The sequence below is a fragment of the Syngnathus floridae genome, chromosome 13 (genome assembly GCF_059516105.1).
Source record: "Syngnathus floridae isolate MCC-2025c chromosome 13, RoL_Sflo_1.0, whole genome shotgun sequence".
NCBI classification, from domain to species: domain Eukaryota; kingdom Metazoa; phylum Chordata; class Actinopteri; order Syngnathiformes; family Syngnathidae; genus Syngnathus; species Syngnathus floridae.
The window spans coordinates 13,857,255-13,871,667 of NC_142425.1; the positions used below are offsets into that span (position 1 = coordinate 13,857,255).

The window sequence follows — 14,413 nt, forward strand, 5'->3', positions numbered from 1 at the left end:
GATATTATCAGCCCCTTGGCATTATTTTGCTTCGGGCCCCCACATGACCCTGTGGAACACAAATGAAAACCTATTTTTAAACTGCCAGTAACCTTCTATGTACTGACCACAGCACAGGTGGCAAGCAGAGCACCACCCAAAGCCAAATCATCTCAAAAGTACACACTCAAGGAACGTTACATTGTGGTGGCATTTCGAACAATAATATTCTCACACACACACACACACACACACAGAATGGAAACCAAAACAGCCTGCGCTAACTGATTTCGATTTGTCAGCAACGATTGACTCTCAGGAAGTACGTCAAGAGAGAACAAGGGACACACAGAAGAAAGAGCAAAGCGAGGAAGCAAGTGATTCATCCGATTACAGGGGTATTGAAAATTACCCCAAATTTCCCCTTGGCAATGTCCTGATACGGTCCAGCTTAACTGCTCCCATATGGGAGGTTTAGTTTGAAACACAAAAACAGACAAGGACAATCAATACAGTACTTATTGGGGAAAAAAAATCATATTTACATGAGGACATGGTGAGCTATATTTGAATGCAGTAAGTTGTTTTTTCCTGTTGTAAAAATAGGGAATACCTAACCTGCTTTTAATCAAAGTCATTTACTGAGAAGTGTTCATTTGTTTTCTTGGATGGTTCCAGGTCTTCCGGGAACACATGAAAGAAAACAAACACCGGCCAACATTGGAAAAACGACAACGCGTCATTCATTTCTTAAGAATCGTTTGTGTGCCTGCCCGATGAGTCCAATAATCGATGACTCTTTCATTGCATAAAAGGTTTGAACGCGATGCGATGTTAGGGTGAAATCTTTGGGTGCAGAAACAGTGTGCGTGCGTACGTATGCAAATTAAAGGGAACACATCAACAGTATTTTACTCGGTTTAGTAATACAGCAGACAGGCAAAGACATCAAATATCCAATTGTCCAAATCACTTCCATACATTCTACAACACACATCCACAGAGTACAACACAGATGTTTATAGTATTTGGGTGACTTGTAAGACTGTAGAGGGATTATTCCGATTAGGAGTTATTTTCACATTGATCATCCTTGGAAGTAGAGCACAATAGTACATACACAACAAATCCTGTGTTTGCACTTTCTTATTTTCAGTGTCTCTGAGCGCCCGCTACGCTTTCGCTTTGCGAGATTCAAATCATTTTGGATCCCAGACATCCATTAAAGCGTCTTTTCCTTTGAGTACTTTTCAGTCACTATACAAAATACAGATAAGAGAGTCCTGAAAACAAACGGTTCTGACAAAATGACAACAGTAACGGGATTCAAATCAATGGGAACTGAAAACAGGCATCAAATGGACTGTAAATGTCTTCAAATATGTCAATTAGACTGACTGTGTACATAGCTTGAATTTGATGCTATTCCTGACAAACCGTATGAGCATTATTAAAACAAATAAAAGTGTCAGTGCTCTGAGAGAAATGGTCATACGCAAGGAACCTCACGGCATCAATTTCAGTCGTTTTTTACAGTACCGGCCGGTTTATGGAGACAAATCAAGATTTCCGTCAGTATTACATTAGGATTTCATTCCAGACCTGTTGCAAAATAAACCCATTATTGCATTCTAACAAGTTGGGGGAGCAACAGGCGATTCGTGGCATTGCATAACATTTGCTGATTACTCTATTGTTGTTGGAAACTCTGTTGAGGAGTTACTGGCTCAGACATCTGCAAGTTTTTCAATAAATAGAGCAAAAGACAAGCACAATTTATATTCAAAAAAAGAAAGGAGCCCTGCGCTGATAATAAACAAAATGCTGAATCATAATTGCCTTTCCTCTTTTGTTTGTGCTTTGACCAAACTAGCCAGCACTAAAAGTGAGCTCATTTGAGTGACAACGCTTCAAAGTGCTTCATGTTTACAACTGTACATGTGCTGATCCGAAATTACAGCCAGTAAAAAGGCAACAAGTTCAATGGTCAAAATTGGTATCGCTATGTTTTCTACAATATCTACTGTCAGCTTTTATTGTAATATCGGAGTCTGTCAATGGCAACATGGTCACAGTCTACTTGCTGATGAGTTTTTCTCTTATCTTGTATGGGCACTATCGACTGTTTTAGTTTGATCAAATCAGATCGACACTAGACACTCAATTGTGTTTGATTGCTGAGATAATATTGCACAAATAATACACAGTAGGAGGTTTTACACTATCGCAGTAAAAGAACATCTGTTAAATGTATGAATGCAAATATTGACCAGAGTGCTTTGAAATGTGTCAGGATCTTCTCTTCCCTCTTCCCTCATTTCCTTGCAATCCATTTTGTTTTTTCAGTACAGAGGTTTTTGTCCTTGGCTTTCAAATTCTGACCAGGCATCATTTAGTTCCATGAAAATCATCTTGGCGTATTGTTCATAGGGTTGTCCCGTTGCCTGTGATGGGTAACGAAAGACGGAAATTAGTGACGAATGGCATTTTCTCTTAAGCACACAAGTGGAAAATGTGCCTGTGGGGACACACATTTGTTTTTGGAAGAATTTTGGGGGTTTGGTTAAAAAAAAAAAATATATATATATATATATATTTTGCAGACTCCTTAAGATATCCTTAAATGGAAAAACCCTAGCTCAGCCGGTGTTTGGTGAGAAATTCCGAAATGCACTCTGAAGCAGCAGCGAGCCAAGAAACAGTGTCAACAAATGGAGCCTGTTCACACATACATTAAGGAGCAAATGGAAAAGAGCGTCATGCAAACATCTAACGGTGACACCAGATTGCTCCAGGTGGAGGCAAAGACAGGCTCGCTGCAGTCTCCTATTCAAATGCTGTCAAAATGTTTCTCTGAAGCCTCCTGAAAGTCCCAACATCCTCTGTTGACACAAAGTGATTGCTTAGTGACGACTGATGAATGAACCGTGTGACATGCTGATAGATAAAGAGAAGGGAAGGGAGGAGACTCCACAATCAGATGCCGAACCCTGATGATGGTGCTGCTGCTCTTAAATCTAAAGACACTGTCTGCATGAGAGGACCACTTTTTTTCTCCTGCCTGCCATAAGGATGCCCACGCTTCTTCTGGTGGTGGTCCTGGTAGAGTCCATCCTCGGTGCGCCACAGGTAACCTCAGACGCCAGGGTAGACGATATCAACGTTTTCCTGACTATGGCGTGGCAAGTCGCCCAGCACCTCCAGCCTAATTCCAGCTGCTACGTCTGCGCTTTTACGCCCTACACGGCCGGAGCGGGCTTGCCCCTGATGGCCTTGCCCGCTTCTGACTGCGACACCTGCCACCTTCTGCATATCCCCTTCTCTCAGTCCTACGCTCACCCCGAATGCCCTGCTCTGTCCAAAATGCGACCTCTCAACTGTTCGGGAGCGCGCACAAACTGCAACAAGTGTGTGAAAACGCCTAATCCCGTTCCTGTACAGCTCATTCCTCAAAAGTTTCCCTGGTGTTTGGAAAATGACGGGACGGCACCCGTGGGAGAATCGGACTGCCTTCGTACGTTTAAGTGGGACCCGAGCCTCCCCAACGGCGACTTTCAGACGATGCGACGGAGGCCTCGGCGGTGCCTGGAGACGGCGGGCCCGACCCGGCTCACGGCGCTGGCTCAGCGCGCTGCCCTCTGCTCCGTCTCGTCTCCGGTGGGAATGTACTGGGTGTGCGGCAAGATGGCTTACCCGTATCTTCCGGTGGATTACAAAGGCCGCTGCGGCATAGCGTACGTCATCCCGGCTATGAGAGTGACCCAGTCGTTCCCCAAGAGAGTTCCTCTTCACAGGCCGAGACGGGCCGTTTCAGATTCATTCTGGACGCACCGTCAGTCCCCGTTCAAGAACGCCATTGGTGCTCTGCTCCCTTTTTACAGCGATATGTCGGCTTTGGATCAAATCGCCGATCTGTCTCAGGCGATGGAGATTATCGCCAGCGAAACGGGCAGGGCGCTCGGGCTCATATCGAGCGAGCTGGCTTCGGTTCGACTGCTGGCTTTACAAAAGCGAGCGGCTTTGGATTTTCTCTTAGCGGCCAGAGGGGGGACTTGTTCTGTCATTGGATCTGAATGTTGTACCTTTGTGCCTGACTATAATATCACCATTGCTAATATAGTTAGCCACCTTCATGATACAACTCATTTTGTTCATCGGCAAAATACGTCTTTATTTGACTGGTTGAAGCCCACCTTTGGAACTTTGACGAGTCACATTTTTGAGGGAATGATCATTTTCCTGGTCATCGCTTTCATATTTTATCTCATTGTGTCATGTATCAGAAAGTTCCTGAGCAACATTGATTAAAAAACTATGATGATTTGATGGCCTACCTTGCCATTCTTTTCAGAGGAAAAAAAACATTGCATATAATGAAAAAGATGTTTGATGCAATAAAATGAAAGGACATTATATTATTCTGATATATTATTATATTAACGAATGAGTTGATAATGTAATATATACTGCTGTAAAATTTGTGGGGGTTCAAAACAGTTTCATCTCACCTTATCTGGGTGTACAACGAGGACAGCTTTGCGGTAGACCTTTTTGACCTGCTCTGGGGTCACCAGGTCAGCCATGCCAACTGGCTTCCAGCGTGTTTCTCCTTCCCACAACACTGTATGCATAGTGGACAGGAGAGCTCGGATGTTGCGCTCCTTGCCCTCAATCCATTCTAGAATCTAAAAAAAATAAAGTCATTTCAAACAAGTCATGGGCGTGTGTATTGACATATTGCCAATATTATCCAAAGTGAGACAACTGCTACCTTTATTTTCTCCGGGTCCATCTCTTTGGCCATTTCTTCCTTCCTCATTTCTGCAATAGTCCTGGGTCCTTTCTTCTCTTTGGCCCCTGCAAAGCCTTGACCAGACAGCAGGTCATCAAAGTTGGCATTGGAAGCCTTGGGCTTAGAGCCTGCCACAAAGGGAGGGAAGGAAGGAAGCAAGCAGAGAGACATTCAACGATTTTTTAATTTCATTCTTATTATTCGTTTGATTCTCACCCAATCCCGTCTGTGCTTTGCCCGCAGCACTGGGGGATCCACCCCCGCCTGCAGAGAACCTGACGTTATAGTTGGGTCGGTTCTGCGGCGAAGTGTGAGGCATAGACGCGTGGCTCGGACTTGGCTTTGGCTGGGGAGTGGCTCCTTGTCCTTGCGGCTGCCAGCCTCCTGTGGCAGTGTTAGGCTGCCATGACGGGAAAGCAGCTCCCGAGTGGGGCTGCCACCCTCCTGCGTGCTGCGGAGACGGAGGAGGCCGCGATGGAGAGCCCGTGGAAGGAAAGGAAGGGCTTGTTCCTGTTGGTGTGGTGGGCTTGCTGGAGAATCCAGAACCTCCTGGAAGAAAGGGCTGAGTCAAAAATTGTAATGCGGCGACTCGAAATGAAGGGCAGTAACTTACCCCCGAGGTTACCTATGTCAGCAAAGGGGTCCAGAGTGTTTGGCTTGTTTTGGTGGGTGGGTGTGCTGTGGAGCGAGCCCGTGGGACTCGTCGTAGCTGATCGACTGCCCACTCCCAAGCCGCCTCCTCCTCCAAAATTAGAGAGGATATTCATTTCTGATAATAGTAGTCGGGTTGGGTGCAGCTCGGTGTACCTGTGCCGGCGGTGGCTGTCCTGTTCCATTCCCAGCCTCCCATGACGTTTTGCTGCTGAATGTTGACACTCGGGGCAGCGGCTTGGACGGGGGAACTCCGTCCTATTCGAGAACAGTCAGTTACCACCCTCGTTATGTTTGCGATGACCTTGAGTCTTTCCTACAATTTTTGCTTATTATCTTTTAGCGGTGAATGCTCAAAGACAATGACAGAATGGACAGTGAGCAGAAGAGACATGCCTCACCAAAGCTTGTGGGCTGCAAGGTGGGGGATGGAGAGCGAGCGGCATGCAAGAAGGAGGCCGACTGCTCCGTACCTGCTCCGAGGAACGAGCCCATCATCTCCTGAGGTTTAGGCATAGGCCCGCCTCCGAAGGGGTCAAACACTGGGGATCACACAAAAACTAGGGTCCATATGCATTCAAGTTATCCCATCTGATATTTGCGTCATAATTCATTCAATCTAGATACAAATTTGACAACACAGAGCTATGTGCTATCTTTGGTCAATTGTGAGTGCTTAGTGTTGACTTGAACTGAAACGTTGACAAAAAGCTTGTTCGCTAACACTGCTGACAACAGATGCCACCAGAGGAGCATCTTGCAATAGAAAAGAAAGGCCCATCATTAGACATCTGCCAATCGACCTAATTGCATCCTGTCTACTCACCTGGTGGGCCAGGGGAAGCACACGGCGAGGCAGAGCTCGCCACAGTTTTATGTGGAGTGGAGTGATTGGATGACGCCCCGCTGGTTGGCTGCGGTGGAGCCCCGAACAAGTCCCCCAGGAGGTCAGTGGTCGTCGATGGAGCGCGGGTAACGGGAGGTGGTTGCTTGATATCTTCGCCACCCAGGCCAAGGAGATCTACTTCTCCAGGGGGGTCCGGGTCCACGGGGGTCGGAGAAGGCTGATCCCCTTTATGGGGGGCTGTGCTGGTGCTGCTCCGCTGGCTGGAGAGGGAGATCATGTCGTCGTCAGAGGGCTCGCTCTCCTCACCGTGGACTCGGCCGTCGGGACCCCCGTGGGGCCTGCTTGGCTCTGGAGGACCGTTTGGAGAATGGACGGAAGAACACAGAAAGAGAAATACTATGTTAACAATTAAAAGCAGCAATAAAATAGATGCAATTATAATTGGGGAAATTATGCACAGTCAAGATGGGATCAAGAGGAAATAATGGATGATGGCCAACTAAATGTTTTAGCATCATCAAAATGCACAATCATCCAAAATTGAATGGCATCTTGTCTGTCATGTCAAAAGGGTTGGAGCCTAAGAACAACTGATTCAACTAAACTAAAGTCATACTTTATATTTACAACGCTGATTTGCATCAGGGGCATTTTAAGCATGTTTTCCCGTGCCAGAACAATGATGAGGCTCCATTCAATGCAATCACTGCAGATTTTAACACATGATTAAATGACATGTGTTTGCAGTCGTTGAATTAATCATTTAAATGCAATATGCATATAAATATATTTTGTGTGACCATATTGAATGGCCCCTTGTTCTGCTAGACTGGAGTTTTGTACAGTTCTACTCCACTACTGTCTTACCCTCCAAATCCAAGCCTTCCATCTCATCTTGGTGGGGCAAAAATAAAAGTCACTGAGTGAGTGAGTGTTAGTAAGTTAGTTAAACAGCACTATTCTGCGGCAATGCCATCCCAACTTCATTGGAAAAATTGGGTTTGGACTATGTTGTTCTACATCAGTATTTGTTGTTATCATTGCACAAATAAATGTACAGTATATCCGTACATTAATTTCATTTCATAGAATTAAAAAGACATAAGTAGGACAAGTACCGGCGATGGCGAGAGCATCCTGATGTTCCTGATGGCAGGTGAAAAGCACATTGGGACTCAGATCTTTTGACGGGAACTGCTCCCAGGGTGGCGTGAGGTCTTTCTGTTTGTCTAAGCCCTCCACTTCTACGTCCAATATCACATGGAACAGCTGGGGATACTTGTCTGGAGAGTCGCACGCGTCCAGCTCTGGTCTGACAGGAGATATGATGCATTTGTGGAGAATGATAAACTGACAGTGGTTTTAGTATCCAACAGCAGTTACATGTAGGGATGGGTTTTTTTTTTTTAAGACCGAGACCTGTACAAGTACTCCATTATTAAGTAGTCACCAATACTTACTTGTTAAATTTCAACATCGTGGTTCCGGGTGCAATGAAGCCAGTGTGAAACTGGATCTGGAAAATCTGCGTGTTCGACACCTAAAGGGTGAAGAAAACTGTTACTTTCAACAAGTGAGGCTTAAAGAAAATTTTAATTGGAATATTTCCCGTTTGATCTGCTCCTAACATTTTTGAAGGCACTGTGATCAAAAATAAATTAAATACCAAAAAAGGAAACTCCACAAACTAATTTTATTGTTTTTGATCTCAAATGTTCACCTTGAAACGTTGCATTTGAATATACAATTCATAAAACAAGATGTTCTGCGTACCTTGGCTTGCAGACGTCCCCCTATGGTGGACCTCATGTGATAGACAGAAACGACGACGTCTCCTTGCACGCTGACGCCCAGAGGAAAAACCACTTTGCCCTCTTGAACTCTGTGCTCTCTAATCATACCCAAATAGAATGAATCCATGGAATAATATCAAACTGTTAAGTGTCCAAATGCGGCTGTACCTCATTCGCTCGTACTCCTGCGCCGTCGAGAAGATTTTGGTCTCTCCGATGAGCACGTCGCAGAAGGGCCGACAGCCGCTCCGTTGCTTGTTGAAACAGGGCACCGGACTGACGGTGAGAGCCTTGATCTTCAGAGGCTTGCTGTGGGGTAGACTGGGCTTCTCCGACACCATGCTACATACATAGCCGATGTACCTGCCAAAGAGCAACATTCCGAGCCTATGAACCACTGCTCCAAGGTCAATATGCAATTGAATCGTTTCACTATCTGGATGATGACCACATTTGGACATACCCATCCATTATTTACGTCGTTCTAGACCCAAACATTTTGTTCTGCTCATAAAGACTAATACAAACAATTGTGTTGTGACCTATTAAGTTCCTTTGTGCCTTTGACCTCTTTACGCTGTTTCTTTACGTAACTTGAACCCTTCAAATGGCAATTTGAACCCCCACAACGCAGCAGACTTCCTGCTTGGGCGCTACTTGAGTACAATTTTCAGCTACTCTACCTGCGGTGTGAAGGCCAGAGGCCCGAGCCTGGTCTCTTGGCGCTGAGGAGTTGCATGGCAGGAATGGGATTGTTGAAGAGGTGGCAGAAGCAAAACATGGCGCAAACCAAGACACCGGAGGGCGCACGGCCGTCCTAAAAAGCACGCAGCGAGCGCTCATCACATCCAAAGTTCAATTTCTCTGAATAAATTAAGCATGTAACGTGAAACCATTTGACCATCTCACATCTGGTGAAAAAAAAACATTTACTATTACGAGCTCACTGCGCCGACTTCATTTCAGGTTAACGAGAGGCAACAATTCTCATTTGCGGGAGCAAATGACAGAAAACTGTTCAATTGGATTTCCCATTTCCCATCAAACTATTACACAGGACAGAAAAATACAGTCATTACGGGCCAAAATTGGATTCCATTTCTTATGGAATCTCAGTCAGAAAGTTTTAGTGCCTCCTTTTGTGCATTGCAGGTCACTTCTTTCAAGTACCCGAAGAGATGCTTACCGAGCAGGTGATGACGCACACGTTCTTGGGATTCTGTTTCAGCCAGTTGTGCATGTTCTTACAAACAGCAAAGAGGTTGTGGAGGCTGGGAGCCTGCAGAGCGGGCCAATTACACTCGGAAACCTGGAGGAGGAGCACGGAGATGGCATGACAGGAAAAGGGTGAAAACAACAAAACAAACGAGGAAGGATATGTGTAGAAGTTAGAGCGCGCTGGCTGGTAGCAGCATTCCAGCAACACAACACAATGATGAGTCATCTGTCAAGGTACGCTCACTTCCTTCCGCAGGCAAGATATATCTAGGCCACATTAACTCCACAACTGCCTTGCAGGTAGTTGCTGGAGGCTGGGTAATTTTTGTGTAAATAATGTTTCATTTGAATCCGCTGGACATGTGGACAGTCCAAATAAAACAAATGTGGAGTTCTTTTCCAGCACTGATTAAAAGGCGCTAAATTTAGCCATGGAAAACAAAATTGGACATACATTGGCCGCTTCGGATTCGTTGGAACAAGGAACGATCTTTCTCTAATTGATATGTTGTGTTTCTTTTACCCTGTTGGAGAATTTGGCTCCGCGGTAGTTGCGCTGTGACAGGTTGAAGACAGTGTAATGGTCAGCGTGACGCGTGTCCAGGAAGGATCGAATGTCCTCCACGTGGTTTTGGTAGCCAATCTGCACAGACTCGGCCGGGTAGGTCATCACTGAAAAATGACATAATTAACAACTCAGCTACTTTACAAGTCAAGCAGTGGAACAAAGAGCAAACGTATTGGAGCCAGTCAAAATGCACACCCAAAATACTTTTGCACTTACCTATGATTCTTGACGTGATGTAGGCTATGTCGAGCTCCCCTTTCGTGTAGCTGCAACAAAGAGCATTCTCTTTTAAGCACATTTTGAAACATTTTCACAGAGAGAGGTCAAAGTAAATCAAATTAGGGAGAAAGGCTTCACCATATAAAATAACACTCATTCACATTGCATGAGTGGCTGCATTTCACAACACATGTAAAGTTGTCTATCCAAAAACAAATCTTGCTGATATAATCCTTCTTCCCTCCCTCCCTCCTCCGAACGTGCGTGACGGACGATTGAGTGATGGTTCCAAAGTGTGCAGGGATAGGTTGATCTCCTCGATGACAGCCGAGTCAAAAATGAATGTGTGAAAGGACTTTTTTCGTCTTGAGCTTTCTGCTGGTTGCTATAGCAGTGTACCTCCCTCATTGTTCATGCCTCCTACACGCATAGCGTCTATGCACTGAACAAACGTGTAGCCATGAAATGCAGCCTTCTGCATGACAGCAGTGCACTGGCCATTTAGCACAATGAACTAGCATGAATAATTTATTGGTGGGGAGAGCCAGAGTACAAACAGATGAGCAAAGCTGTAAAGAAGAACCAACAGGACAGGAGAGTGCAGATTTAAAGGGGGGCAGGAATATTCACGATCAGATGTGCTGAGTCAATAGTGAGAGGTAATCCATGTGGCCTTTTTGCAAAACAGAGCCCCCTTTGTGGTCCCGGTGCACAAACAGTGAGTGGAGCACGCTGTGCCAGACTCTGGTGTTCTCTTTCACATATAGCTCACCTCATTTAAAAAACAAATCAAAGAAGAGATTTGAATTCTCTTCTTTTACCTAGTCACTTGAATCGACGCAGAGCTCTGCAAATGAATGTGGATGGAAGGAGCGTAAAATGCACACGCATGCTAAAACAAAATGTCCCCTCCAAAAGTATTGGAACGGCAAGGTCAATTTTTTGGGATACCAAACAGATTCGGGCATCAGATCAAAAGATGAATATGGGAAGTCCATGATTTACAAATACTTACGTGGCAACCTGATGCATGACCTTGGTGGAAGTGTCTTTTAGTGTGTCCTTGAGATTGTCTTTAAAGTTGCTGAAGAACTTTCCAGCTCCGCCTTTAACCATATCCAACAATCCTCCACCGTAGTTGGCATCCATATCTGGACAAAGAAAACATTTGACCACACTAAAATAAATACAAAGCAAAAGTAGACTTATTGGATGCCACCTAGTGGTGAATTTGAACACGTGCAATATGGTGCTACAGAGAGACCAACTAAACCACTCAATTGTATGTCCACCATCAATTTCTTCAGCAGAGGTGCTAGCAAAATGTCATCAGTAACGGTGTATATGCATTTGTGTGTGTGGGGGGGGGTATTTTATTTAAATGGATGGGATGTGCATGGTTAGTAAAATATGCTGAAGATTATTCAAACCAGAGTATCTTCAGTGTCTGAAATTTATGTATTCATGGATTTAGATCAAATAGAATTGCATGGCTGAAAATATCTGCTAAAATGTCATCAGTTATCTGTACCTAAAATAAGACTAAAATAGTCATGGCTTTTAGTCTTAGACCTGACCAGGATAAAAAGAGTATGAATGATAATAATAATAACAGTCAATCAGAGTACACTTTCAAGGCAGTATATCTAAGATGACATTAAATGCTTGCTGAACGGGATGCAGGGTTTTCCTCAATTTTGTGAAATAATTTTAAGACTCATTTTAAGCTGGAGGTGACATGGCACCACAGCATACTACACAGAGGCCTGAAAAATCATTGGGTCTGCTGTTAGAAGTGCCAGCCATCTGCCAATTGAAGAATGGCTGACTCCCTCACGCCAGTCGCTCGCTTCCTGTGACCGGGCTCGTACCTGAGCTGTCCATGGTGCTGCAGTCTTCCACTTTCCCCGGGCTGGCCTTGGGTCCGTGGAGAGCCGCTACCGGGCCTGCTCCGTGTGTGCCTCCTCCTCCTCCTCTGCCGGTAATGAAGCTATCTCTGCCACTATCGACCAACTGCAAACATTCGTAGCCATTATAAGTGCTTTTCTTCTTATATGCGCCCAGCAAGCTCATCACAAAAAAAACAACAACTGTGCAGTAAAGATATTCTTCCCCCGCCCCAAAAAAATCCAAAGCTATTCTGAAGGCGCCCCGTGCCGTCTCCTGCACAAGCACGGATGCTATCGTTGCTACCGCTAGATGCAGCACATGTACGACCGGGGAGGAGAGAATACGGACGGACGGTCTCACTGCTGTCTGGGGGGAGGGAGGGAGGGAGGAAGGGAGGGAGGGAGGGAGGGAGGTGTGCTCTGTCACTCGCTCGCTCGCTCGCACGCATGCTCGCTCTCTGTGGCCCTATCTCTCTCCCTCCAGTGCCGCAGTGTTGCACAGTCGTGTCAGGGGCGTAGAGCCAAATAATGTGCCCCCATGTAGCCCTTTCCATGCCCAGTATTGAATCCCTTACTCCAACAACTTCTACTCCACTCTTTGCTATCCAGACGGATTGATTCCTGCATTCTGCCCATTTGAATGATTATTTGTAGTACTGCATTTCATTCTCATGGAATCTTAATTCAATGGAAGGTGTCAGTTTCATTCTTAACCATTATGCAAGACTGATGGTTAAAAATGTCCAATTGAAAAACCTGCAGTGTCATCTACTTGAGAAAAGGGAGCTTTTGAAGGGGCCGTGGGGGGGTCAGCAGATTTCAGTCAGTCAGTCAGTCAGGCAGGCATCTTTTTATTCAATGCAATTCCATTTCAAATGTTGACCTTGAGTCTAAGCAGGGCAGAACACTGACCAGTGGTGGAATGCTTCCTCCTTTTGCTCTGTCCCCTGGCAACACTTTCATGGTTGCGAACAGAGGATATGAGCCTGGGAAACTCGAGCGAGCGGATGGAAGCACAGCGGGAACGGAATGCTCAAGAGGGAGGAAACGATAGCCCTCCAATGCACAACCAACCGCTCCATTCTTCGAGGTTCCCTTGTCATTCCTGACCACGGCAGCCTGGGAGTGAATGTGTAGAATCTCCAAGGAAGAGTAATACTGTACCTGCACACCTCTCAAAGGCCTCACACATGAGGCCTACTCATTGCAATGCAAGTTGTCCACAAAGGTTCCAAACAGTCCTTCGTTTTCATCGTTTATAGCCCAGCAAGTCAAACTGAGTCTTTACTTTTCATCATCCTGCAAGCCCCTCTGATTTGGACACTCACATGTTTAGCAGGTTACCGCAAGGTAACTGAAAATGCATGAAAAAAACGATTTAGTGCGTAATTATTATTGAACCTAAAAAATAAAAATTCAACTGAATCCGTTTTCAGAATATTTTTTCCCCTGTTTGAGCAAGCATTATTGTTCCAACTGTGGCTTACCTTTGAGTGTGTCTCATTCAAGGAGGCCACTCAGGAATATAAAACCCTAAACAGTTGCTAAGCCGCTCACGTGACGTAACTGCGGTGACGTCACTGTGAGCCAACACAGATACCGTTCTCTCGAATGTATTGCTTTTTATGATTGTCTTGATTATGGATGGTTTACACAAGACACTGGTTCAAACGTAAAACTGACAGGTTGCGCTAACCTGCAGACGATCAGGTGAATGACGCATGTGAGGCAATGGTGGCACGTCCTCGCGCAAAATGCAACATAGGCTACCGCAAATGATTCCCCTTGCCATGTACGCGTGCTCATTTTGCAACACATCTTGTCAGATTACAAATGAAAAAGGAGGAAAGATGCACGATATTCCCCATGGACTGACGTGTGTGTGTGTGTTACGTAATGACAACATCCGGCTTTTTCGTCTGTCCGGCCGGGTAACACAATGACTATTTAAGCACATCCCCCGTTATCATGCACAAATGAAACGCACGCGATATAAGTTTACCTTTCGGGATGGCTTCAGGCATTCGGGAGCGCAATCCTATCGATCCGCAAAGGTGCGCTTCTGAGCTGTCAGTCAGCGACCTTTGTGTTGTCATCAGCTGCAAGTCAAAGGTCAACGCGTTTCTTGGCCCAGATATGCGTTGGAACCGGGCAGCAGCAAACACATCACATTCTGATGCAGGAGAAGCCCACAGCATCCAAGCTTGTGGTAAATCCCGAGCTGTGGCCGCCGGCCGGCCGGGGTTAATTCCGTGCTAGCACACGTACGCTACATGGATCCGCAAAACTGCGCCCCCAGTGCATCCTGTGTGCACTACTAGAATTGGAGCAACCTGGTAAAACCTGGCCCGAACTAGCAAATGTACATTTGATTGAAGTATTTGCACATCTATTTGTAAGCTACATTAAGATTTCAATAAGCTTTTTGCACATGTGAATATCATTTTGTTCATGTTC

General features: G+C 45.5%; 1 protein-coding gene across 9 annotated transcripts; it reads right to left on the minus strand.

Annotated features, from left to right (window-relative positions):
- Positions 1 to 865: 865 nt before the first annotated feature.
- Positions 866 to 14,251, minus strand: dnajc6 (DnaJ (Hsp40) homolog, subfamily C, member 6). Of its 9 annotated transcripts, XM_088394724.1 has the most exons (20): positions 13,959 to 14,251; positions 13,121 to 13,310; positions 11,939 to 12,080; positions 11,083 to 11,218; positions 10,065 to 10,114; positions 9,804 to 9,952; positions 9,249 to 9,371; positions 8,746 to 8,879; positions 8,231 to 8,425; positions 8,043 to 8,160; positions 7,730 to 7,809; positions 7,388 to 7,581; positions 6,249 to 6,617; positions 5,824 to 5,964; positions 5,579 to 5,680; positions 5,385 to 5,513; positions 4,988 to 5,320; positions 4,751 to 4,899; positions 4,488 to 4,664; positions 866 to 2,423 (listed from the first exon to the last, which is right to left on the minus strand). In XM_088394724.1, exons 3-20 carry the CDS (start codon positions 11,949 to 11,951, stop codon positions 2,322 to 2,324), a joined length of 2,694 nt encoding a protein of 897 aa, XP_088250850.1. In that variant the 5' UTR covers positions 11,952 to 12,080; positions 13,121 to 13,310; positions 13,959 to 14,251; the 3' UTR covers positions 866 to 2,321. The 9 variants fall into 9 exon arrangements, with proteins under 9 accessions (XP_088250850.1, XP_088250848.1, XP_088250847.1 ...); XM_088394722.1 differs by lacking the exon at positions 13,121 to 13,310; XM_088394721.1 differs by lacking the exons at positions 13,121 to 13,310; positions 13,959 to 14,251 and adding an exon at positions 13,653 to 13,671 and having other exon boundaries at positions 5,385 to 5,510; positions 5,896 to 5,964.
- Positions 14,252 to 14,413: the final 162 nt, after the last annotated feature.

Excerpts from the sequence above, each read along its gene's own strand:
- dnajc6 (XM_088394718.1), bottom strand. The coding sequence starts at position 12,140 with ATGAGCTTGCTGGGCGCATATAAGAAGAAAAGCACTTATAATGGCTAC. Across the intron at positions 7,582-7,729 it reads ACGATGTTGAAATTTAACAA|ACCAGAGCTGGACGCGTGCG; the intron begins GTAAGTATTGGT and ends ATCTCCTGTCAG. Across the intron at positions 2,424-4,487 it reads TCGTTGTACACCCAGATAAG|GCAACGGGACAACCCTATGA; the intron begins GTGAGATGAAAC and ends TACCCATCACAG.